The following is a 24,142-nucleotide window of genomic DNA, read 5'->3' as shown; positions in this document are numbered from 1 at the left end:
GAATAAATCAAAAAGTGACGTGTGTTCATTAAAACAACTCGAATAATTAAGATATAATTGATCATTTAGAAATGTTAGAGTAACGATTTTATCGTAATTGAAGAACTTCCAGCGATTAAGCATCATGGCAAACTTAAACAGTTCGTATTACCTGATTTAAAAATCAATAAATCAGCAATATTGCAAATTGTAGGTATTCTTGAAAGATTACGACTTTGGCGAGAGAACAACGACCGTAAAAGTCGCAAAATCGTCGAATATTGGATCACCGAACTCGAATCAAATATTCAAAAGTTGGGGAGAGAAAGTACGACATTTTTAATCTCTACCAAACATTAAACATTGCACATTTCAGAAGCCCTAATTTTAGAGCAAGTTTGCATAGCTGCTCTCGACTGCAACGAGTTCACTATCGCTAAAAAATGCCTCAAGGAGTTGCATAAAGATTTCCCCAATAGTCTAAGGGTGAGAAAATACGAGGCCATGCTTTTTGAAGCCCAGGAAAAGTACGAAGACGCTATTAAAATCTTGGACGACATAATCAAAGTCGATGAGACCAACAGTGGTGCCAAAAAACGCAAAATTGCAATTCTGAAAGCCCAGGGCAAGACCGTTGAGGCGATCAAAGAACTGGCAGACTATTTGAAAATGTAATTATTTCATGGCGAAAAACACTGTGATTAACATTTTTTGTAGTTTTATGGCCGACGGTGAGGCCTGGCAGGAGCTCAGTGAACTTTACATAACTGAGCAGGATTTCCAAAAGGCCGCTTTTTGCGTGGAAGAATTGATTTTACACAACCCCCACAATCACTTATTGCATCAGCGTTACGCCGATATAAAGTACACGCAAGGTGGTTTGGAAAACATTGAATTAGCGCGCTCTTACTACTGCCAAGCGATTAAACTGAATCCGAAAAACGTGAGAGCCCTTTACGGCCTTTACATTGCGACTACTGCTATTGCCACTTCAGCAAAATGTTCATCACAGAAGAAGAAAGAGGCGCAGAAGCTGTCAGAGTGGGCACTGAACGAGATTCAAAACCAGTACAAACACTCCAACATTGACGATATTGAGGATAGGCTTGGGGCATTGCAAATTAATTAGGAATAACACTTGTAAGGGTATTAAAAATACAGCACGTTTTCCCAAATATATTAACAAAAAATGAATTTACTACAACCAACAATGCCTTACGACCACTGTCTGATATAAGCCCTATCTCTGAAGTCCTTCATGGGGGCATGCACGTAATACCCTTGCATCATGGGTTCAATCAACTTGTCCTTATCAAACGATTTAAACAAGGGCTCTCCGTAATACGTCCCGACTTCCCATCCCTCAACATTCGCCATCAACTTGGCTTCCTCGTCCCGATTTCGCCTCAACTGTTTCAAGTATTCGCGGTCTCGCTCCGCAAGCAACAAGGGGAAAATAGCGAAACGACCGGACCTCATCTCAATTTCGTTAGCTTGCACTTGTTTACAGTTCAAGTAGTAGAGGTAGCTTGCGGCTGCGGTCATTCCGAGATAGCCCCCGAAAAGGGCCCAACCTAAAGTGGGGTTAAATTATTACATAACAGTAAAGCACGTTTAGTGGAAGTGGCACTAAAAGAGCAATGACCTACCGCTGAAGTACGATCTTGCGGGGACTCTCTTGAAGTTTATGGGCCTGTAGCCCCCAGACGGGGGCATATCCTGCTTTTTTGCCGCAGCCGTGGCCATTTTTATTGACAACAAACAGCTGTTTGGCAGGGCGACATCTATTGATTTGGGTACAGTTTCCTGTACTTCGACTTAGCTAATTGCGCAGTGTTTCATTATTTTTGCTAAAAATTTTAACTGTGACGAAACGCCCGCATTAAAATATAGTTTGGGGGCGAATTTTGGTTAAATTGAGTCGATGGTTTGGCTGTTTTACGCGACCAAATTTTCCGTGCCGCTAGATGGCGGCGTAAAATTTCTCAAAATCATGTGGCAATGGACATATTTGACGATTTGATAAGAAATTGTGATGGTGTCAAAACATATTTGTGAAATTAACCATGATAGAAAAATGAGTTGTGTGGCCGTTCGGTATTTGGAATCACTAATCGAGTTCAAAGGAAGTTTGTTCAATTCTTGACCGGGGTAGCAACATGAGTTGAAATGAAGAAGGTTAAAAATTCTACCGATATCCACCAAAAGCAGGGCCTTGAGCAGTCTAAAAAGTTGTACAGGTGGGTACAGCCCGTGGCCCTGCACATGTCTAGCCCCCTTTTGTAGATCTACAACCGAGCAGGCAAAACGTTTAGATGACGCTCGCAGCTGCGCCCGGACCATCAGCGACCTATTCACCCCCAACTTGCAAATCCAACGGCGGAAATTCTGCGAGTTCTGCGAACGGTTGATTTTTTCCGACCCCGTCCTGTATGGAAAAAAAGGAGAGGAGTTACTGTGGCGCAAAGGCTATTATGACGTCGTTTCCACCGCGAAAAAACTCAAAAAGAAGGAATACACCCAGAACGAAATTTGCAATTTACTGGCACATGTTAATTCCGGCATTGGCTTCTACCACCACATGATATCCAAACTGCAGTGCGAATTTAATTTAAATCTGACTCATGTCATCGATTTTTCAATGGGGGGCGCCTTCGGCAAGGGCGACGCCAGAACGGAGTGTCTCGAGTGGGCGAACCTTTCAGTACACCAATGTTTGATTTATTTAGGCGATTTGAGTCGATACAAACTCGAGATTGACCCCAAAATTGGGGCGACTCTAGCTTTCCGCTATTACCTACAAGCCATTTCGTTCAAACCCGACCACGGCATGCCCCACAATCAAATGGGGACTTTAGCAATGAACCAGAACAAATTTCTAGACGCGGTTTACCACTACATGCGTTGCCTGGCGTGTCCTGTTTCTTTCGACGGGACAACGAATAATTTGCACAGTCTTTTCGATAAAAACTCGAAATATTTAGAGCAACTCCCGGTGGAGCCAAACTCTGATTCGAACACGCAAGACGATCATCTCAAACGATTTATTTCGCGGTTCCTCCTCCTTATCGATATCTGGTACTTTAATAAAAAAGTTGCCAAAGTTTACAGTTTGTGCCACCAAACGTACAAAGATTTAGAAGAGTGTTTGCAACTGAAGACAAGCAACGAAAGTTGCGAGTCGCCGACCGGGAGCGAAACGGTTGAAACCGACTCAGCCGAACAGTTGAACAATGACATGATTTTTAAAATGATCGTCATTTGTCTCCTATGTATCTCCAAACTGCAGAAAACAAACCAGCATCAAGTCTCAACTGCTGTTGCCTTCACCCTTGCCATTTATTCCCAGTTGGTTCAAAACGTGGCCAATCACATCCAAGAAAGTGTCCTTAATTATCCCTTGCCGGAGGTGGAGGTTAAAATTGAGCAGAACGGGGTTGTTAAAGATCTACTGAAGAAGAGTAAAAAGAAGCGAAACGCGTCTCAGTTGCGTCGCAGGAAAGCACTTCCTGTCGAAATCGAGTCGGATGATAGCGAACGTGAAGACGACGAAGTCGATTCGGATTCGGATTCCTCCGATTCGTTTGTCTCTGACTCGGAGAATATTTTGGCCGAATCGTCCGACGATGAGACTGAAGTTAAAAAATCGGACGATTCGGTCAATGACGATAAAATCGACGTGATTAAGAAAATCAAACGGATGGACGTGAACGACATGCTCGAGATAATAACAGAGCAAGGCTCCCTCCAAGCGATCAAAATCATAAACGACTGGTTGATGCAAGACACCGAAGTTATAAAATCCTGCGGTACAAGTACTCGCAGTCTTTTACGTCAAATGACAAACATGCTGAACCTGATTAATATCAATATAAAAAGCAGCAAACTATCCGGTATTAAATTGGACGTGAATAATGTTATAAAAAACGAAGAGAAAATCCCGTTGTCGGAAGATATTGTTTTGAAAGGTATTGACATATTGGAGAAAGCTCACAAGAATATGGATTGGAATTATTTACATAAACATGGAATGAACACGAAAGAAGAGAGCGTCACAAGGATCGTAAAATTTATGGCGTTTGGAAAGTTTCTGACCGGAATTGAGGAGACCGGGATCACTTTTGACGAACGGAAAAATGTTTTTGTTTGTAAATGCGACGAAAACGACGAGAATAAAGCGACCAATTCGGTCGTCGAGGAGTTGGTACGTGGGGCGGTCACATTTTTTCTCATTAATTTAGAGAAAAACAAATCACAATTTTAATGAAATACTTTAATTACGATTAAGTTTTTCAACTTTATGGACAATTTGCCATATTTTAGTTCACACGAGTAGTATGGTAATAAATAGTCCGTGAAAATATAAAATGGGCAGTAAAACACGTAACGGTTGATAAAATTAATAATCGGTGAAATAATAAATGGTATTTATCTCTTATTACGAGAACTTTGAAAATAAAGAATAAAAAGAAAAGAACAATATAGAAAAACGCTCAGCCGTTATATAAAGGTAAAATGCATACACCAAAAAAGTTTATTTTCTTTATATTTTTAGATCAAGTTAGAAACATTTGCTTTTATTTTTGTTCCAATGGTAAAAAAGGTCATTTTTATGAATTTTTTAACTATACACTAATAAATAACAGTTTGTTTCAAAAAAATGTTAAAGATTTCATTTAGGTATCACGTCATTATTCAGAAAAATTACTAATATCTCTAGACTGTGTGTAGATAGTGGTGGTAACTACATGCCACATCGTTTACATAAGTACATAAGTTCAACAAACGCTAACTCAATATTCACGTACGAACGTTCATTGTGTGTTAATAGCAGCATTTTTTACAAAAATAGATACTTTTATCAATAATTAACCAAACGTAAACAATACCAATCAGACCCCGAGGTTACACTGCAGTAATTATTCCCTGCTGACAAGGCGGTTATCTCTTGAATCGGTTCAAACTCGCAAAACATTCTCAAACACAATTTATTATTATTAGAAATACTGACCAAATTGTTCTTTTATTACGTTATTATTAAATATGAATAAGTTTGTTGCAACCGTTTTAATTTTGCGTCTGAAAATTAATTAACTTCGAGGTGTGAAAGGCCGTTCCGCGGTCGCCTATAAAGGCATTATCTTGTCGGGCGCGTCCCTTTCGCCTCTTAGTAAGTTTAAGAAGTTGGCGTATTCGATGTCTTGGTTCGTAGTATCGTCTAGGGAACAAATATCGCTCTCATTACCGCGCCGTCGGTCCGGAAACGACGCGGATGCGACTCCGGAATGCGTCCGGAGCTTGTTCATGCGGCGAAATGCGCTCGATTCCATATAGATGCAAATGAGTCTGGTGCGATTTCAACGGCAATTTTCACGAAATGCGCGTAATTACATCACTTCCGGTTTGTAGAGTTCGCGGCGCGATTCTAGCCCTGTTTAATTAAGACAATCCCGAACGTGAAACGCCTATTCTTAACCAGATTTTTCAGGAAATGCAAGAAACCGGCCACGTAATCGGTGATAAGGAGGGTGATAAGGGCCAACTTATGAAAATGAAACATATGGGGCAGTTGTGGCTGGCGTCTGAAGTACGAGCGTTGGAAAATAGAGTGAAAGGAAAGGCTTCGCTCTCGCCCTATTTGGTTTTAGACGCTGACGCCTTAATTAAATATACATTTATGGTCAAACATTTCGTGCAGTCGAGGAAATTTATCGTCTTAATACCATCTGCAGGTAAATTACAACTTTGGGTTGTATTTAAACGAGAGTTTTTTTTAGTTGTACAGGCTTTGGACGATTTAAAACGGGAGCAGAGTGAAGCTCGTGACGCTATCCGTTGGTTGGAGAGTCAATTTCATCGCGGAAACCGATTTTTTCGGGCTCAACGACCCCAAGAACGCGCGGCGATTCCTTTCATCAAGTATCCGAAGAAGCGAGATAAGGAAATGTCGACGTACATCCAGATCATTGAGTGTTGCTACTACTTGGCCGAACAACAGAAAGGAGCCGCTAATCTAATTACTTTACTTATTGGGAATCAGAACGTTTTGTCGAACGGCGAAAATAAGGAATTTAGTTACGTGGGCTTGGCGCAGTCGGCAGGGATTTCGATCGAATCAATTACGCAGTTTTATAGTAAATGGAAGAAGAGTTACAAGACGAGGAGATGAATGGCGAATTGAGCGGGATATGGGATTATGAGCTCATCGGATCGTGCGGGTGCAGGCGGTGGTTGTGAAGAATTGTTCATTTTGGAATTTTAACCGCGAACTTTATTCATTTCAACAGGATTTGTAGTTTTACTTGTTTTGTCAGCAATAAAGGCTTATTTTACTGAGAACGTGTTTTATTTGCCCGGCGCATCCGCCACATTTTAATTCGGTCCAAGGCTCGTAATTTATTAATACCTCCGTCTTGGGTGCAATTTTCCCGTAGTTAAGTCTCGGAATTCCTTGTACCGGCAATAAAAAAGCAATTTGTGTTTTTTCGTCCCGAAGTTTGTAAGTTCTCGAGCAAACCACTAGTCGCATCAAACAGGCATCAGTCGGCGTCATGAATCATGGACGTTCGTGACCATTGTTCCATAAGTAATGGACTCCTCGCGCGTCGACGGTAAATCTTTGAGCAACGTTATTTAATTCGCTCACGAGACAGCGGTGTTCGCACGCGATCATCATTTTGTGGGGTGGAAATATAGATGGCACGCCATACTTAGTACCAGCCGCTGATTGCCTCCGACTGAGAAAGGGGCCAGGGTATCGAAGGCTGCGACCCTGCGGGTTAATTAGTTGCGAGGACGGATTTAAAGGGCGACGCTTTGACTTACGGTAATTACTCGGCGGCCGTTTAATCACGACGCTAATGCAAAACTACCATTAGATAAGCGGTAGCGCGACGTGGGCTTTCTTTATTATTAAATGGATTTATCAAAGTCGCTTTTATTGCAAGGCCGATATTAGCGGCGTTATCTGTAATCAAAGGTCGAAGGTAATTCGCTCGGGGATTAAATATCGAAACGAATTAGCACACTTTTTTGGCCGTTGACCCGCTTGTCGCAATAGAAAAATCTATTAGCGTTGATGGAAACGTAATTATTCGCCGCCGTCCCCTGAATGCATGTCGGTCCGTTTTAGTAATGTGCAGTGTTTAGCAACGCGGCTGGTGGTTAATTTAATGTTGATAGAGTGTGCAATGCACCGCGAGACTCGGCTAATGAGCAGATAGGTGGTTGCGGGTGTGAACCACCGCCGAACGCCACAATCGCCGCCGTCCGGCCGCTCAACCCTCTTCATTATACATATACAGGACGTTGAATAAGCTATAATAGCTAATGGCTCGGTTTGTCATTCATTCATGTAATGTGAATTCGGATTCACTAAACTGAAATGGTCAGCCGACAGCTTTATAAATGTTAATAATAGCTATTTCGTTTTAATAACGAATGCTGATGTATTATTGCCAGCGGTTTATTATTGACAAAGTGCGGACGCGTAAACAGAAAGATTAGTTTAGCACTAACGAACTTTAAACCAACGGCAAACTCTAATTAAATACAACGGCCCAATAAGAAAAAACTGATTTGGAATCATCGCCGATTCCAATTTTATTCCAATCATAAATTTTATTTAAATTAAAAGCATTAAATTGATATCAATCGGTTCCGCATTTATGTAAATTTTTCACGAAAAATTGGAAAATACATTTATATAAAAGACTATCTCATAATTTATTCATTACTTCCACACTTATTACCAAATATTTTATACTCAATATCAGAAACAAAAAAATGGGACAATTTGGACAGTTATTATAAATTATAAACTTCCAAGATCTAGTTTGTTTAAAAACAAAATTGTTAGCGTCTTTTCCAAGCACTCTTCGCAAAAATGATCAGCATGTAAGATTCGTTGATATAATGTGTACATCGTTGTAATCAGAAAAAAAAAACACTTTTCAAGAATACAAAAAGCGAATATGGCTTCTATAAGAAAAAATAAAGTTGAGTGTTGTAACTCTGACATCAAGAACGTCTTGGAAAATGGAATGACACATCTAGATTTCTTGTCTAGTTAAAAACGTTCTTTTAGTTTTCCTTTGAAAAAATAAAAACGAAAATAACAAATTTCCGTTTTTTCCAATAATTCAAAAACTGGTGGAGCTCAAAAAACGGACACCTGTATACTAATATTTTTTAAGCATTTATTTAAACACTCTAGCTTGGATCTAACTCCCACTTTTTGTGGCTGGGTAGTTTCATTCGCGTTAATATGTAAATATTTTTCATAATTGTTGCCGGAAGCTCTTTTTCCAATTTATTCTATTTCCAAACAGACTATTTACCTATGAATGCAAATATTTGTTGCGAATTCAAATTTTCTGCCTGTTGCACGCAAAATAAATAAATTTGTAATGACCGATAAGAGGTTATTGGCTGATCGTAAAAACAAATCTATATAATTTTTTCATACATAATTGAATTTAGATAAATGATTTAGTCCGTTGGTGTGATAAATGATGTAATCGTTTCTTTCCGCTCTAGAACGTCTCGTCTCCTCCATTAGCCGCAGCCGAATTGATTTATTAAAACGGATTATTAGAAGATTTCGATAGTTTTATCGTCCATCGTCGATTAATTATAGAGCTCATCATTCCAATCAACAGCTCCATTAAAAACTTCCCCTCGTATTTTTTATTTCGATCGTCCAATTTACCGCCGCTACAGCTCACATAATGATTCACTGCCCGCTTTATTAATGTGCCCTCGGTATTATGTTTAACAGTTTTTTACTGTCTCGAATATAGCTATTAATATTTGAATGCCCCCGACAAAAAGGCCGTGTTTTTTACCGACCACACACGAGCGCGAGGTGCAGAAAAATGCCGTTAACCGAAGATGTAAACGCGGCTATAAATGCCGCCTGTCGTGGATGAAACGGGAAGTCAGAGGGGAGTGCAGCAATAAGCTCAGAATTAGTCTGGATTTATCGATTACTTAGTGTGCCACCATTTTTATACGAGATCAGCGGCTCCTTTATGCCTTCGTTCTTCGAGGGCTTGCCGTTGCGTCACTACATGTCGCAAGACGACCTTGAGAGTCGCATCGAGCCGAAATTGGGTGTAATTAAGTTTTGAGTTAAAAAGAAATTCGGGACGCGACTGAAATTTCAAATGAAAAAGCCAAAACATGGCGATAGAATTAATTCATCGTTAAAAATTTCAAGCTTTTAAATCGACGCTTAGAAGTCCACTCGCGTTCGTGCGAAAAATTTCATCCAGACATCTTTTTCATTACGTATTCCATTTTTTGCAGAGGCGGGTTTTAGCTTTTAAATCTTTAAAATTAATTTCGTATTCGTTAAGGATAAACAAAGCGGTTGTGTTTTTTCCTGCTCTGATTAATAAAATATATCGGGGAAAAAATTCGACTTTGATGAGTTTCAGCCGTATCTCTTTTTAATGCTAATTCAAGTTTATTAAATCGGTTTATTTTTATCGATAAGTAGACGTGGAGCATGAGCGTTCTTATCATCGACAAATCCTGGTTGACATCGAGAATAACTGATGATTTCTGAGCGATTTCATTTCTTTTCTATTGTCGTTGCAGGTTATTTTATTTATGTCTGAACTTGAGCCGATCGATTTCAGATAGTTACGACCAAGAAATACATTAATGCTTGAATCTTTCATAACTCATCATTTCAACTCATGTCAGCAAATCGCCAAAAAACAATAAAAAGCTTTTCAATTAAACAGCACTTCCGACTGAACAAACACATTTTTATTTCAACAACTTTAAATAAAATATACATAAAAGTTTCCCGGCACAGACGCTGAATAAATACTAATGATGTATTATGGGTTGCCTGCATCCAGACATCAAATCCCTCAGTTATACTTTTTCCAATATTACTTCTTTATCTGATATAAATTTTTCTTCTCCTTTAATTGAAACGTCGATAAAAATTGATTACCTTGGACCTTGACTTATTTACCAACCGTTGCAACAATATTTTAATCGCTTTCAATCAAAAGAATCATGATTTATAATTTATAATAAAAACAGATGACTGGCAACCAATAAATTAGCTTCAATTTATAATTACTTATAACTTTTACAGACTTTTATAAAGTCGTTAATGCAAGCACTAATCAATTTCTAAACGCTAATCGCCACTTGTCACGTTATTTTTGATTTTTTTAAGTTGGCGACAATTGCGTGACACGCCTCGATGTTGCAAAAGTAGAAACTAATTCGATTTATTGACAGTTGGCATTTCAACACTTGTCTCTGAATTGACCTTTTTTGACATTTTTTTTGTTCTTAACAAGGTAGAAACAGGAAATTATTAACATACTACTACTACAAGAAATGCCTATCATATAATTCAACAAAACCTATTACTTATCATAACAGTTGTTGAGGGATTAATTAGAATTACATTAATTAATTACATCTATATAGAAATCGTCTCTAATGTGACCGAAGTCCTCCACAAAGTGTGCATGCGTGTAATGTTGGTGGCATAATTTCTAATGCGAAAGACGCAAATAACCGGTTTTTGGAAGTTTTTCGACTTGCGCCTAGCCGGCGTTTGGTATAGTTGTCATTTTGGCAGTAGGGTTGATGAAAAAAATGGGTCAAAGCGGTGGTAAATTGTTTTATGATATCGTCGTGCCCCTGAAACTCGATTAGAGAAGGGTTGGGGTGTTTTTCCCGTCCCTGTGAATGGAGTGTAATAATACACAAGACGCGCGCAAGCAACACTTGAGCACTTAATTGCAAGTGCTTTCGAAACAAAACATTTCACCGCGGATGTACATATCTTTCATAATTAGATAAAACGTAGTCACATTTTCGTTTTATTTAGGTATAGAGGCTATAATTAACTCGGTACAGTCGGAATTAACAATAGCCTGTAGCAGCGTCGAGTGTACGTTCACACATGGCTCGTACATGTGTGTTGACACTGTACCTTACACATGCTGGTGGATGTAAGTAGTGAGGTAAGGTTAGGTCTGGTACTGTATACCTACATACACATTAAACCGGTGCTATTATAGTAGCTACTCGCCGACAAAGACGGCGCTATGCGGGCGGGCCGACGTGGGCGTGAGAGAGAGGCGTCGTTCTTCCTTATCGTTCTAATGTAAAGTGTCGCTCTTTATCCCTTAAGTAAATGGGCGTGTCGGCGGAATGCGATTGGTGCGTTCCGCCGACAGTCGCTTGTCATGTCCACGTTGACTGCGGATTTAATCTTTCTCACTTTCCACTTTCATGAGGCCATAATGCTGTCTCGGTTTATAAAGAGCGCACCGTACAAAAAGGACGACTTTATGGACGGATGTGTGCAAGGGAGACGGAACGATAATCTTAAGGAACTGGAATTCGCAGTACGATTCTCATCTTTTCAAGACAGTCCAAGCGTATACTTATACAGGGGGCCTAAGGGGGAGGCGAAGGGAATTTATATGTTTCCTAAGGGTACACTCCCATCCACAAACCAAAACGTCTCGCTCCACTGAAGCACACCGTATAAATGCGCTCGAGATAATGACAAGTTTTTAATTAATTACTAACCGTGAAGCAAGCATTTATTTTAATTTAATAAATGCGAGATTTAGACTAATCTCTTCACACGGCGTAGCCACCTAAAGGACACTTTACACTCCGGTTGCCATACGACCAATTGACCAAAAACACTGCAAACATGCACACATTTTCTGTGGAACATAAACAGTTACTCTAAACTACAAACATAAATAAATCTATTTGTTATACTAATGCGCCCAATTATCTATTTTAAATATATACTATACTTATCGACATGTTTATTCTCCAACGTAATAAACAAAGTTTGAATCTTTAACTGTTTTTTCTCCAACTACTGCAATCCTATTTATTTAACCTTCAAGAAAGACGAATTTTTACGCAAATGCTCAAAAATGGAACGTACTAAAAGTTTTACAGACTTATAAAAACACATAACCGCTATTTCAGTCGAGGAGTTTACATGACAAGTCGCAAAATTAAATTTCATATAAAGTCAGCATAAAACCTTTCCGAAGTTCTAAAATTAAAAGTTTTATAACTGAAACAGATCTACAGTCTGGACGTTCACCCTCTACAACACCAATAGTACGCTACAACGGACGTTGTACAAAATAGGAAATAGAAGAATGTCATAATATATAATATATAATATATAATATATAATATATAATATATAATATATAATATATAATATATAATATATAATATATAATATATAATATATAATATATAATATATAATATATAATATATAATATATAATATATAATATATAATATATAATATAGAATATATAAAATATATAATATATAATATATAATATACAGGGTGCTCAAAAACTGGCGCACCAACTCAGTGGTACGTTATTGAGAAGCAAGTGCAGATTACGGGAAAAATGTTGAAAAAATTCCTAAAGTCATATTTTAAGAAATCTGGAGCTACAAACTTATTGTGTTAACTTCTTTAGTTTTCATTATTTTTTTATGTTTTTATGTTTCATACCAGGTAATCGTTCCGTAACACAACGATGAATAATTATTTTTAAATTTACTATCAGATTTTAGCAGTTTTTTTAATTTAAAAAAATTAAAATTCATCAAAAAAAATCACAATGTGTAGATGTCCCAACACTGGGAATTATTTCCTAGGAAACCGTTTCAAAAATAATTTATTTTTATTGTTGATCAAGTTTTATTGCGATCACGACTGTTAGACAACGTTGCCACGTATCATTTAATTAAAATTCGTTATTTATCAATAACTTAAATACAAAGAATTTTCTTACTATTTTTACCTTTATATGTAACCAGTTTTCCACCACACACCATTGAGTTGGTGCGCCAGTTTTTGAGCACGCTGTATAATATATAATATATAATATATAATATATAATATATAATATATAATATATAATATATAATATATAATATATAATATATAATATATAATATATTATATATTATATATAATATATATTTTTTGTGTGCCTGTGATGGATTACAATGTCTGTGTATAAAATTGCGAATATGTTGTAGCGTTGACGGTTATTTGCGCGATAAGGTCCGCAAATGTTTGCACATTTGATGCACTCCGATCAATTGAAATTTTTGATCCAGATTGTGGATCGGGGGATTTGTCCGTGCGTCATCAGTTTCCGGAAAGAGTAGTCAAATATCGAAATCAATGAGTGTATTATGGTGATAAATGATAAGAAATCTGGCCTTTTCTGGTGCGCGATAGCGTGAAGTGTGACACTTGTGGGCTATCGGTGATGATTTGGTGTTGGCCAGCCTGGTGTCCGAGCCAAGGACCGTCGTGCTAATTGCAGAATATCTTCCAATATTTGAAAACAAAAATTACAAACACGGCCGAGTTGTACAAACAATAAATAATCAATAACTTGATAAGTATCTTGAACAATCAATTATGCAAAGCAAATAGCGATGTTTGTTCAGTTTTATTTGTTCAGGTACCCACTAAGAGTATATAAAGGCGCGCCAAGGTCGATGAACTTTTTGCTAGTTGATTTTAACAACCTTGTAATTAAACTGTTTGTGAATGTACGAAATTTATAATGCACTGTTGGTTATGCTTTTACGCTTTACAAATTTGCTATTTACCTTTCAATCCGGGACACTCGATAAACTTGTTTACAATTCGCGGCTCCGAAAGGGATCTTTTTGATGGCATTATTCATTTATCGAAAGTACACCTGGGACAATAAACAAGAAAAGTGATTTGCCTTTACGAGCGTTTTAATCGCGCAAAATGCTCACTTCGTGTTTCTTATTACAGCGGACATTTTTATTACCAACGAGTGTACACCATTTTTTCAGTTTTAATCAGCAATCAAATACAACAAAGTCAAATAATAAACCTATTATCTCTCAAGTGTTGTTCAATAAAGATTATGACACCTCATTCGAAATTTTGTAATGACACATTTAGATTTGCGAGATTGCTGGTATTACAAAATGCTTTGTCTTTGATCCTTTCGAGTTTATCAAGTGCATCGAAAAAATCCAACCAAATTCCGAACAGAGTTAGCAAATGTCAGAAATGACATTCCCCGGAGCGAATTAAATTTTTTGTTTGGTGTAATTTTGTGCCTTAAGAAACCACATTTACTTGGGAAAAAATTCCGACCATTAATACCAACCGCAAAACAAAAACCATGCGGTCTACACCAGCAATAATTCATACTTCTGAGAACGATTACCAGGTTTTACTATTATTCATTGCACTTATCGTTGAGGGCATGATTGAGAAATTTAAATAAATTATTAATGAGACGTTTTCGTTTCGAGTGGGTTTACAACACTTTACAGTGATACGCATTATCGTCTCTAGTAATGATAATGATAATATTTAATGTTATTTGTTATCTTTGCATGTCATCAATAACAATAAAATATATGATGGGTTTGGATCAACATTCTGTCTCATTAAACATTTATTTACTACCTTATTCAGTCCACACAACTGAGCCTTTTTATCAAACGTGACGTACGACACCTGCGGATCAACCGCTAATCCAACAAATCCACAAATTACTGATCGCAATAATGATAAAAATTTGGATCAAGTGCCGATTGTTATTGATTTGATAGATTTTACCCAAAAATCACAAGTGCTACAGCAAACACACCAAATTACATTTCCCCAAAAACTTTAATCCCACTTGGAACGATAACGCAAAATAGAGAGTGCCTCATAACCATGTGACCAATTAAAGTTTGATCAAGATTCTAGAACTGATTCAAGAAGTTTTTTATGTTTTCAATCACGGCAAAACTATGCAAAAAATTTGAACTATTTTGATCCTTACCCATGCAAAATGATCCGGGGAATCGATTGACATCGAGAAAACTGCCAAATTCCCAACAGTTTTTTAGTTATGAATTTTTTTAAATTTTACCTATTTCTGCTTTTATTTGCAATTTTCTCAAAAACTATTAGTCGGAGAACAAAGGTCTTTTTTAAAAAAGATAGATAATTAAAAGAGCTTTCCAACGGTAGTACACTTCATTGGGTTATCTCTAAAAGTTCCGGAGTTATTGCTCGAGAAATGTTCCGGATACCCAGAATCGACCAAAATCGCGACAAAAATTAGAAAAACATCAAAAAATCGAATATATGGACTTTTTTGGACTTTTAACAACTCTACAGAGTTGCAAAGGCATATATATGTCCTAAAAACTATGATAGAACGAGTTTAAAAAATAATAATTTTTTCACTTTCTTGAAGGTACTCAGGAAATTTTAGCAAAAAAAGTCAAAATTTTAAATTTTGTCAAAAGTTGGTGTGACACACAAAATGAGCCGCTGAATTCAATAAAACAAACCGCATTGCTCTACGACTTTTAGTTTTTGAGTTATGAAATTTTTGAAAAATAACTCGGCGCATCCACCATTTTTCAAATAAAAATAAAATAAATTACGGCAATACTATTTGCAAAAGTGGAACTATTTTGACTCTAACATATGTAAAATCATTTGGGGAATCGATTGGCGTTGAGAAAATCGATAAATTCCTAATAGATTTTTAGTTACAAATTTTTTTAAATTTTACCAATTGTTTTCCTTTTATTTGCAATTTTCTCGAAAACTATTAGTCGGAGAACAATGGTCTTTTTTTGAAAAGATAGATAATTAAAAAAGCTTTCCAACGATAATAAACTTATCTCTAAGTTATCTCTAATAGTCCCGGAGTTATTGCTCGATAAATGGTCCGGGTACCCGAAATCGACCAAAATCTCGACAAAAATTTAAAAAATCAAACATAAAAAAATTGAACACATGGACTTTTTTAGACTTTTGACAACTCCAGAAAGATGTAAAAGCACATAAAAGTCCAAAAAACTGTGATAGAACGAGTTTTAAAAACATTTAATTTTTTCACCTTTTTGAGGGTAAGTGTATTTATTACTCAGGAAATTTTAGCAAGAAAATTTTAAATTTTAAATCTCGTGAAAAGTTGGTGTAATACAGAAAATGAGCCGCTGAATTCAATGGAACAAACCGCATTGCTCTACGACTTTTAGTTTTTGAGTTATGAATTTTTTTAAAAATAATTCGGCGCATCCACCATTTTTCAAATTAAAATAAAATAAATTACGGCAATACTATTTGAAAAAGTGGAACTATTTTGACTCTAACATATGTAAAATGATCTGGGGAATCGATTGGCATTGAGAAAATCTCAAAATTCTCAACAGTTTTTTAGTTACTAATTTTTTAAAGTTTTACCAATTTTTTTCCTTTTATTTGCAATTTTCTCGAAAACTGTTAGTCTCATAACAATGCTCTTTTTTTCAAAAGATAGATAATTAAAAGGGCTTTCGAACGATAATAAACTTTCTGGGGTTATCTTTAATAGTTCCGGAATTATTGCCCGTGTACCGAAAATCGTCAAAAATCTCGCAAAAATCGGATAAATCAAAATTTTAAAAATCGAACTTATTGACTTTTTTATTCACTTTTAACAACTCCAGAGGGTTGTAAAGGCATAGAAAAGTTCATAAATCTTTGCTACATCAAGTTTTAAAAAAAGTTTTTTAAGCCCACTTTCACAAATATGTATTCGTATTCTAAAGAAAAACGGTGGATGAGGTTTGTGTTTTTGCAGTTTCGGCGTGTTGGTGTCGCACATGTGAGGTAATTTAGTCTTGATGGCGCGTTAAAAATTCAGAAACTCGAAATTGTAACGCCTTGTAGTCGTTAATATGATAAACCTCCTAGAGAGATTCTTTATGCGGCATCAATATTAATTAAGTTACTAATTGGATATAGAAGAGGCAAGTTGGGTCTTGCGGTCGCTTGGGAATGCAGCGGTGGCGCTCGAGAGTGAACCCTTGTTTAATAGCCAAGCCGCAGAGAACCGAAGCGGTCTCAGTTAGCGGTGCTTGGTCAGACCAAGTGCGCCACTTGGTCACTATACAAAGCGTCCGCATGATACCCTCTATGATGACGACCGGCACTTGACTATTTGGGAAAAATCAAAGCCGGAGTGTGAGAGGAGCTGTCTCAAGTCTTGAATAACGTTATTAAATAGTCGAGCGCCGGTTTATCTCGGACATCTAAATTCGGTCTTATGCAAATTGAATCCGGTAGGAGACGTCGGTCTATGACAGGCAAACGATTCATTACAACGCCGTCCGTGTACAAATGTTGAACATAAGTGCAACATTCCAACAATGCGTCCCCCTCCCATCTCCCCATATTCATAGTTACAGATTTATCCCTGTATGCAATCCGCTAAGAAAGCCCCCAGCATATCTAAACGTCAGCCACCTTCTAATTATCTAAGCGAAGCGCAAGGTGAGAGAGATAAAAGGACGACCTGTTCCACCGCACTAACGGATTAACAATGCAGATTGTGTAGTTAGAGCGATGGTATTATGACATTCGCCATGTGAGATCCTCAAGGCAGATATGGCAAATATGAGAAACGTGCCATTAAGGTCGGGCATAATGAGTATTGTGGCGAGCTTAACACTAGCTTTAAAATTGTTCCCACTGCGTGTGTTGTATCACTTTATGTTACATTATTGGCTGAGGTTTTTTACCCGGACGAAAATTGCACCTTTGAAGAGAAAACTTGCTTACTGCATGCCATTACGGGAATACAAGCGTTATTAAAGAGCGAATTATAATGGCACACATTAGCTATAAATTAAATTACTCACTGCTTATTTGAACGATCGAAAGCTGCCACTCTCTACATCCAAAGAAAAGTGCCTTTACAAACGGTTCTATGCCAGAAGGATCGTCAGGTGTTAGAAGAAAGGAACTATTTCTTCAATACTGCATTTGCCCCTTTTCAGTTCTAGTCGCTAAATTAAGTCCTGACCAATAAAAAATCTTCAATCTGTTTCATTGTTTAAAATTAGTTAAAAACTGCCATAAAAAGTGGCATTTCAAAAAAAAAAAAATTTTTGGCTTAATGTAGTATCATCGAAAAATCCAAACTTTGTTTAAGTATTCCCATTTTTCATTTTTTTTTCTCAATTAAGTAAAACAGTGTTAATTCTAACTTATGTAAAATGACCCGGGGAATTGACTGGCGTCGAGAAAATTGCCACATTCCTAATAGTTTTTTAATTATGAATTTTTTTAAATTTTACCAACCTGTTCTTGCTTTCATCTGCAATTTTCTCGAAAACTATTAGTCGGAGAACTATACTCTTTTTTGGGAAAAATAGACAATTAAAAGAGCTTTCTAACGATAACAAACTTCATAGTGATATCTCAAATAGTTCCGAAGTTATTGCTGGATAAAGTCGTCAAAGATCGCGACAAAAATTTAAAAAATCAAACATATGGGCTTTTTTTTGAAATTTTAACAACTCTAATGGGTTGTAGAGGCATATGAAAGTCCATAAAACTTTGCCAGAGTGAGTTAAAAATTTTTTTTTTATTTTTATGAACGTTCTTGCCTTGACCATAAAAAATTTAAGCAAGAAAATTCAAAATTTTGTGGAAAGCTGGAATAACACGTAGAATGAGCCGCAGAATTCACTGGAATAAACCGTTTTGTTCTACGACTTTTAGTTTTTGAGTTATTAATTTTTTTAAAAAATAATTCGGCGCATCCACCATTTTTCAAATTGAAATAAATTTTTAAATAATTTTTTTGGGTAAGCTAGTTTTGTAAAAATGGTAGTATAATACGCAAAATAAGCGTAAAATACCCCCCTTTACCACAGAAACTAAATATAAACATGAAAAAAAAAGTGGAATTGTTTTACTTCTTTTGACCTCTCTATAAATTCGAGCACAATTTTTACGTTATATAATAATGAATTCAGGCATGAGAGATCAGTACTTTTTGAAACACTTACCTGTCTGTTTTTGTTATTATGTTTAGCTGCCAAGTAAATAAAGAAACAAGAGGAAAAAGGTGTTTTGGTAGCGTGTCAATATTGAACTTTTTCAGTTATTGTCTTGCCTGATTTGAGCTCTTGAAACCGATGTTGTTGAACGTTGACCGACTTGTATCTCAGTGATTTTTATTAACGTTTAAGTATTTTGTGGGTTTTTAAAGAGTTAGAAATCCAAAGACCACATTTTGTGTGCCAGTTCTAGGGTCTTCTAGTCGTTAAAAGGTTTCCAAAAGCCAGAAAGCAATGTCTTCTTCCGTAGAATAACATTTGCTTTCTTGTAACCGCTTCCAAAAAATTTAAAAAATTTTTTAAATTTAAATACGCAGTGTAAAGGCTTGGCATAAAACTGAACTCTAGAAAACCTTCTTCATTTTATGGGCTGTGGAGCATTAAGTTTTTGAGAGTGGCAGATTCTTAAATTAGAAAAGTGCCACTTCAGCACGATTTATTTTATCCGATCGGATGTAAACAATAATTTTTGATTATATCAGAGGAGCTTCAAATTCAAACTTCAACAATTCTGTTTTTTTCGTAAGTTCTAGCGATCTGACATTAAAAGTGTATTTAGTAATTTTCAACAACTGTTCAAATATCTTCCGGTCCCTACCACATACTCTGTATTTATTGTATCTTCCTTGTAATAACTATAGATGTTTTATTTTTGAAATAAGTTTAAAAAACGGTTAATTATATGGGAATTGCGGATAATTGGGGGCATTTTGTGGAAGTGGTTTAATTTCGGCGGTAAAAATTGGCGTGGTTATTGACTTTTGTCCGCCTGGAGTATGCTGATAATGACAGCATTAAGTCGGTTTTGTGCAGTACAACCAATTTAACACAATGCCAATCCGAGATTAGAAGGATGATATTTTTTTAAAGGCGGCCTTTAATTTCGTATTAGTCATTGAATACAATGGAGCTCTAAAAGGAAGAAAATAGCCGTGAATGACGTCGGAAAAAGGCACATCACGAAAACCGAAAGTGATTGTTTACCGTTAGCCATTCCCAGCGCGCGTCTCCATTGTTGAACATTTTAATTATGCAGTGTAACAAATTGTTTATGCGAAAAATTGCCCGATAAGTCCGTTAATTAAAAGGTGCAATTATATGTGACCGAAACACTTACAAGGCTCGCCGTGAAATCGCCAACGAGATTAAATCCCATTATGGGGAATGATAAAAATGAATCGGTTCTCGATTGGTATTTTCGCCGCGTTTTCGAATAAATTAAGGCGACTTTTACAAGTCGAGGTTAATTAATGCGGGGGCGCGTGCATAATTTATAATAATTGCTGGTAGAATTCGATCCGAACAGCGATACACTATCAAAGGAAACCGGGAGATTTTTCGTGTAATTAAATTTTAAATTGATTGTCAGCACCCTGTATTTTAAATGTCAGCTTAATCCACGAATGCTTGTTTATAATCAACTGCGGTTATCAAGATAAATATACGAAATAAACATGCTACATTCCGTAAGAGATTAAATCTACACGCGATGTTAGCCACTAACACCGAAAGTGCCTCAGCTTCGGACAAAAAATAAAACAAATTATGGAAATTTTACGTATTAACCTAATGGTACAGGTATCATACGTTCGAACGCGGTGAGTTATTCACTCCCATGGCCGGCTTAATTTGTTGGATTATTTCTACAACGACAAATCAAAATTCTTGCGTTTCCAACTCGACGGGGAAATGTTTAACAAACCGGATTCTTGTTATTAGCCCATTCGTGCAATAAATATCTTTTAATAAGGTGTCTATACGCTCGATTTACACATCAAATGTGCATTGTTTTAGCGCAAACCGACTCTAACACCACCATTTTATTGCCCCACATTATTACGCTCTTGTTCACCTCAATTAACAAAAAATACCTTAAACACCAAGTTCTTTGTTAAAACTAATTCACCTGTTTAGGCTCGTATTAGAAATTTGAACAGTTCCGCTGGGTTTTCTGATAAAGCGCCTGAACTGTTGCTTTTATTATTTATTAAGCAACAATTTTTTCAAAACTGTATCTAACATTGACACATTGTTGATGCGAGTGATCTCAATCTTTGACCTTTCTCATACATACGAGTATTTTTAACATAACTCTGACGTGTTTATGTAAATAGGCCTATCGAACGATTTCGGAAAAAATGCCCTTTTCTGGGTAAAATTGGGGGCCGTAACAAAAGTTTGTTCGGTACTTACCTGGCGGCAGCCATCAAAAATAATGTTTATTGCAGTTTTAAAACGCAGGTATTCACTTTCTACCTGGGCCAGTTTTGGAATTGGCTGAGTAAATTTGGTATTTTGGTCAATTTTTAAAAATGGGTATCAGATTGAAACGTAGAATTACCGGCCATTTGTTACGTGGCGATGATTTATGGCAACTTATTGAATATTTAATCCGAGAATCAGCTAATTGCTACAGCTGTGAAGGTGTGACACGTCTAGATAGCAAACGCGGAATCTCATTAGATCAGCTAGCGCACGATTTCTGGCACCGAAACACTACAAATACATCGGTGTGTATTTAAAGGTAAGGCTACGCCACGTCTTTCCGCTAACTTTACAACGATGTTATTAGTCTAACCACATGTTTTAAGATCGTGATTATTTCTGCACGTGAATTCGTAATTATAAGTTTGCAGTTTTATAATTTCTATTACACCCATTGAATACATCAGCGGAATGGTGTATCATTATGTTTGAATATTTACGAGAAATGTTATTCCTTATCTGTGGGGGAATTTTTAACGGCGACTAATCAGCCAACAGTTTCCCATCCTTCACTCCAATTACGCGAAATTATCGAGAAAATTGCTTTTTGTCAGGTAAACCGTATCACTGCTCTCTTTCCAGGCTTTAATCCAGCCAATAATTACGATACGTGGATTTACATCGGCCACGTCAGCCGTTATTACCATAAATTATTTCTGCGACTGCATTTTAATTAGATGGGAGAAACTAAACGATCCGAAAACATTCACAAAAGTCAAAGATCATTATTATTTGTTCTTATCGGGCGATTGGTGTCATAATGACCCGAAAGTATTGCGTAACGCGTGTGAACGTAAATAAATTAAAGAATTTTCGGCCCATTTTCATTTTCCGATGTTTTATTATTCCCAAATGAAACGGCCTCGGAATATTACAGACGTCGGAGGGTTTCCTTCAGTCGCAGCCCCCCTGGATGCCATAATAAAGTCGATGTTAAATATTTAGCAGACTGGGCTAGAGCTGCTTATTTTTCTCCTTGTCTTCTTATTTTGTAATTTAAAAGTTTGCCCCAAGACACGGCGGAGTGGAAGGAGGCGTTGCCGCCGCTCTTTCATATTTATTTTTCTCAAATGACTTCAACTAGTCCGCATTTCACTTCAGACGTGATTAAATATTTTAATACGATGTATTAATGTTGCAGCGAGGTACATTTATTTGTGTTTTACTGCAGGTAGCGCACGAGTTTTCGTTAATCATTCACTCACTTACTTATTCACTAGATCAGAATGAATAAAACAAATTCGAACGAGACGAAGCTTTCCTCTCGAGATGCCTTATTAAATGTTTCAGTGTTTTCGCATTAGGACTCAAATGACAACTACTCCAGACTAGCACAAATTTGCGCACAACTCGAGTGGTTTTAGATTCTTTGCGAAAATAAATACTCGAGATAAATACAAATTATTTTGGGCAATTAATTTTGTTTATAATCTGCTGAAGGATCCGGTTTTACACTCAAACTGATAAATGTGAAAAATTGGGCAGCTTTTATTTGATTACAGAAGTTATTATTCATTTCGTTACTGAAAGAACCTCATTTATTTCGCCCGGCTGTGGTGAGAATAAGATAAAACAACGCAAATTTCTTCATTTTCGCCTCAAAATGCTCTTTGCTTCAACAACTAGGGGATTTTAATAACAATTCACCTATTGTAACAACTAAGTTGATAAATGGTACCGCAGTACCTATTTATACACCCGATAATTATCTAGGGTAGAGAACAAGTGTTATACGTATGATTTTTTCGACGGCTTCATCAGAAAATATCTTTTTCCACGTTTCAAATCCTCCCGACGAAGGGAAATGAGGGAGGAAAGTAAGTTATTTCCTCCCGAGAGAGGAAAATGTGGGAGCAGGAAAGTACTCCTCTTACAGGAGGAAAGGTAGTATGACAAAGACGGTAATTGCATATTTTGTCTTTATTTTTTTTAAGCAATTAAAAAAATGTGTGATCCTTCCATGCTTTCAGAAGGCAGAAAACTTTAATTCTTTGTAATATTTCGTTGTATACTAAACAGGTGAAGGGTGATGATCTATCACCATCCTCTTTTGTATGATATTCTGCAGCTTTTGCTGATTTCTTCCTGTCATATTAATTTGGTTACATTGTACAAAGTGCGTTATGTAGTTACAACACACTTTAAGGCAATTGTTCGTTTGTTCTGAGTTCAGTCAACTGTCTGACCAGGGTCTATGTGGTACAGAAGTCAAAATTTCATTTTTCTCTCAGTAGAAAGGTCCGATGCCTGTACTTTTGTTGCCAGTTGTCCGGCAGAAAGCTTATCGTGTTTTTCCACGAAAACCATTGCTAAAGCATCTCAGGCAACAAATTAAGATTACGAATTTGAGTGCATGGTGGTGAAGGTCGACTGGTCACTTCCATATGGTCAATAAAGAGCGTCTGGGACTCACTGCTTACAATAAATTCGATAATCTTAGTGTAACTCGCTTTCAATTTTTGCTGCTTCAAGTCATTACATTTTTAGTGCCGGAGATAGCTAAGAGCTTTTATTGTTGTTGAAATCTTCTGGGAAAATGTTCGATTTTGATGACCGTCCAGGTGTTGTAGAATTTTTGTCGATTAAAGTGTGACGGAATCGTCGAGAGCAAACGTTGTCTAAAAATGACAAGTATGAGAAGATTAACGTGAACGGTATTTGTCGGCAGCGTGATGTAATATTGTTTACTGGTCGCGATAAGTGGAAGGTTGAAGCGTTTATGTAGTGAAACGGGAAAGGAAGATCCAGGGAATAGCAGCGACCACTACGGCGGCGGCTTATCTGATTTGCGACTTGTCACTCACCAATATTGACTCGCTATCTGGAGGCGTTCCAGAAATTCCAGCTTTTCCTTAATCCCGATAATCAATCGGCGCGAGCTAATTACTCACACCCAAAAATACACCATCTGGAACACTGTACCATTACATCTTACCATGACATTATGCAAAACTC

At 36.9% G+C, this 24,142-nt stretch overlaps 3 protein-coding genes and 1 long non-coding RNA gene across 4 annotated transcripts; 2 read left to right on the top strand and 2 right to left on the bottom strand.

Moving 5' to 3' along the window:
• The first annotated feature begins 1 nt into the window (after position 1).
• Positions 2 to 1,173, top strand: LOC655338 (ER membrane protein complex subunit 2). Its single transcript, XM_961879.4, has 4 exons — positions 2 to 140; positions 194 to 307; positions 356 to 650; positions 697 to 1,173. Exons 1-4 carry the CDS (start codon positions 125 to 127, stop codon positions 1,106 to 1,108), a joined length of 837 nt encoding a protein of 278 aa, XP_966972.1. The 5' UTR covers positions 2 to 124; the 3' UTR covers positions 1,109 to 1,173.
• On the bottom strand, positions 1,142 to 1,785 carry ND-B16.6 (NADH dehydrogenase (ubiquinone) B16.6 subunit). The gene is made up of 2 exons (XM_961966.4): positions 1,629 to 1,785; positions 1,142 to 1,553 (listed from the first exon to the last, which is right to left on the bottom strand). The coding sequence occupies exons 1-2, from the start codon at positions 1,723 to 1,725 to the stop codon at positions 1,195 to 1,197; spliced, it is 456 nt and encodes a 151-aa protein (XP_967059.1). The 5' UTR covers positions 1,726 to 1,785; the 3' UTR covers positions 1,142 to 1,194.
• A 113-nt stretch (positions 1,786 to 1,898) lies between these two features.
• On the top strand, positions 1,899 to 6,318 carry Smg5 (Smg5 nonsense mediated mRNA decay factor). The gene is made up of 4 exons (XM_001807161.4): positions 1,899 to 2,219; positions 2,266 to 4,183; positions 5,468 to 5,711; positions 5,757 to 6,318. Exons 1-4 carry the CDS (start codon positions 2,149 to 2,151, stop codon positions 6,146 to 6,148), a joined length of 2,625 nt encoding a protein of 874 aa, XP_001807213.1. The 5' UTR covers positions 1,899 to 2,148; the 3' UTR covers positions 6,149 to 6,318.
• Positions 6,228 to 10,014, bottom strand: LOC107399235 (uncharacterized). The gene is made up of 2 exons (XR_001575891.2): positions 6,805 to 10,014; positions 6,228 to 6,751 (listed from the first exon to the last, which is right to left on the bottom strand). It is a non-coding gene; the product is annotated as an uncharacterized LOC107399235 (long non-coding RNA).
• Positions 10,015 to 24,142: the final 14,128 nt, after the last annotated feature.

Source organism: Tribolium castaneum, chromosome 4 (genome assembly GCF_031307605.1).
Source record: "Tribolium castaneum strain GA2 chromosome 4, icTriCast1.1, whole genome shotgun sequence".
Classification (NCBI taxonomy): Eukaryota; Metazoa; Arthropoda; class Insecta; order Coleoptera; family Tenebrionidae; genus Tribolium; species Tribolium castaneum.
The sequence above is the reverse complement of the archived record's forward strand: the minus strand, read 5'-3'. Positions and strand labels throughout refer to the sequence as shown.

Coding starts and splice junctions, on each gene's coding strand:
- LOC655338 (XM_961879.4), top strand. Junction 308..355: donor TCAAAAGTTGGGGAGAGAAA/GTACGACATTTT, acceptor TGCACATTTCAG/AAGCCCTAATTTTAGAGCAA. Junction 651..696: donor CTGGCAGACTATTTGAAAAT/GTAATTATTTCA, acceptor CATTTTTTGTAG/TTTTATGGCCGACGGTGAGG.
- ND-B16.6 (XM_961966.4), bottom strand. CDS start 1,725: ATGGCCACGGCTGCGGCAAAAAAGCAGGATATGCCCCCGTCTGGGGGC. Junction 1,554..1,628: donor CGCAAGATCGTACTTCAGCG/GTAGGTCATTGC, acceptor ACCCCACTTTAG/GTTGGGCCCTTTTCGGGGGC.
- Smg5 (XM_001807161.4), top strand. CDS start 2,149: ATGAAGAAGGTTAAAAATTCTACCGATATCCACCAAAAGCAGGGCCTT. Junction 4,184..5,467: donor ATTCGGTCGTCGAGGAGTTG/GTACGTGGGGCG, acceptor CAGATTTTTCAG/GAAATGCAAGAAACCGGCCA. Junction 5,712..5,756: donor CGTCTTAATACCATCTGCAG/GTAAATTACAAC, acceptor AGTTTTTTTTAG/TTGTACAGGCTTTGGACGAT.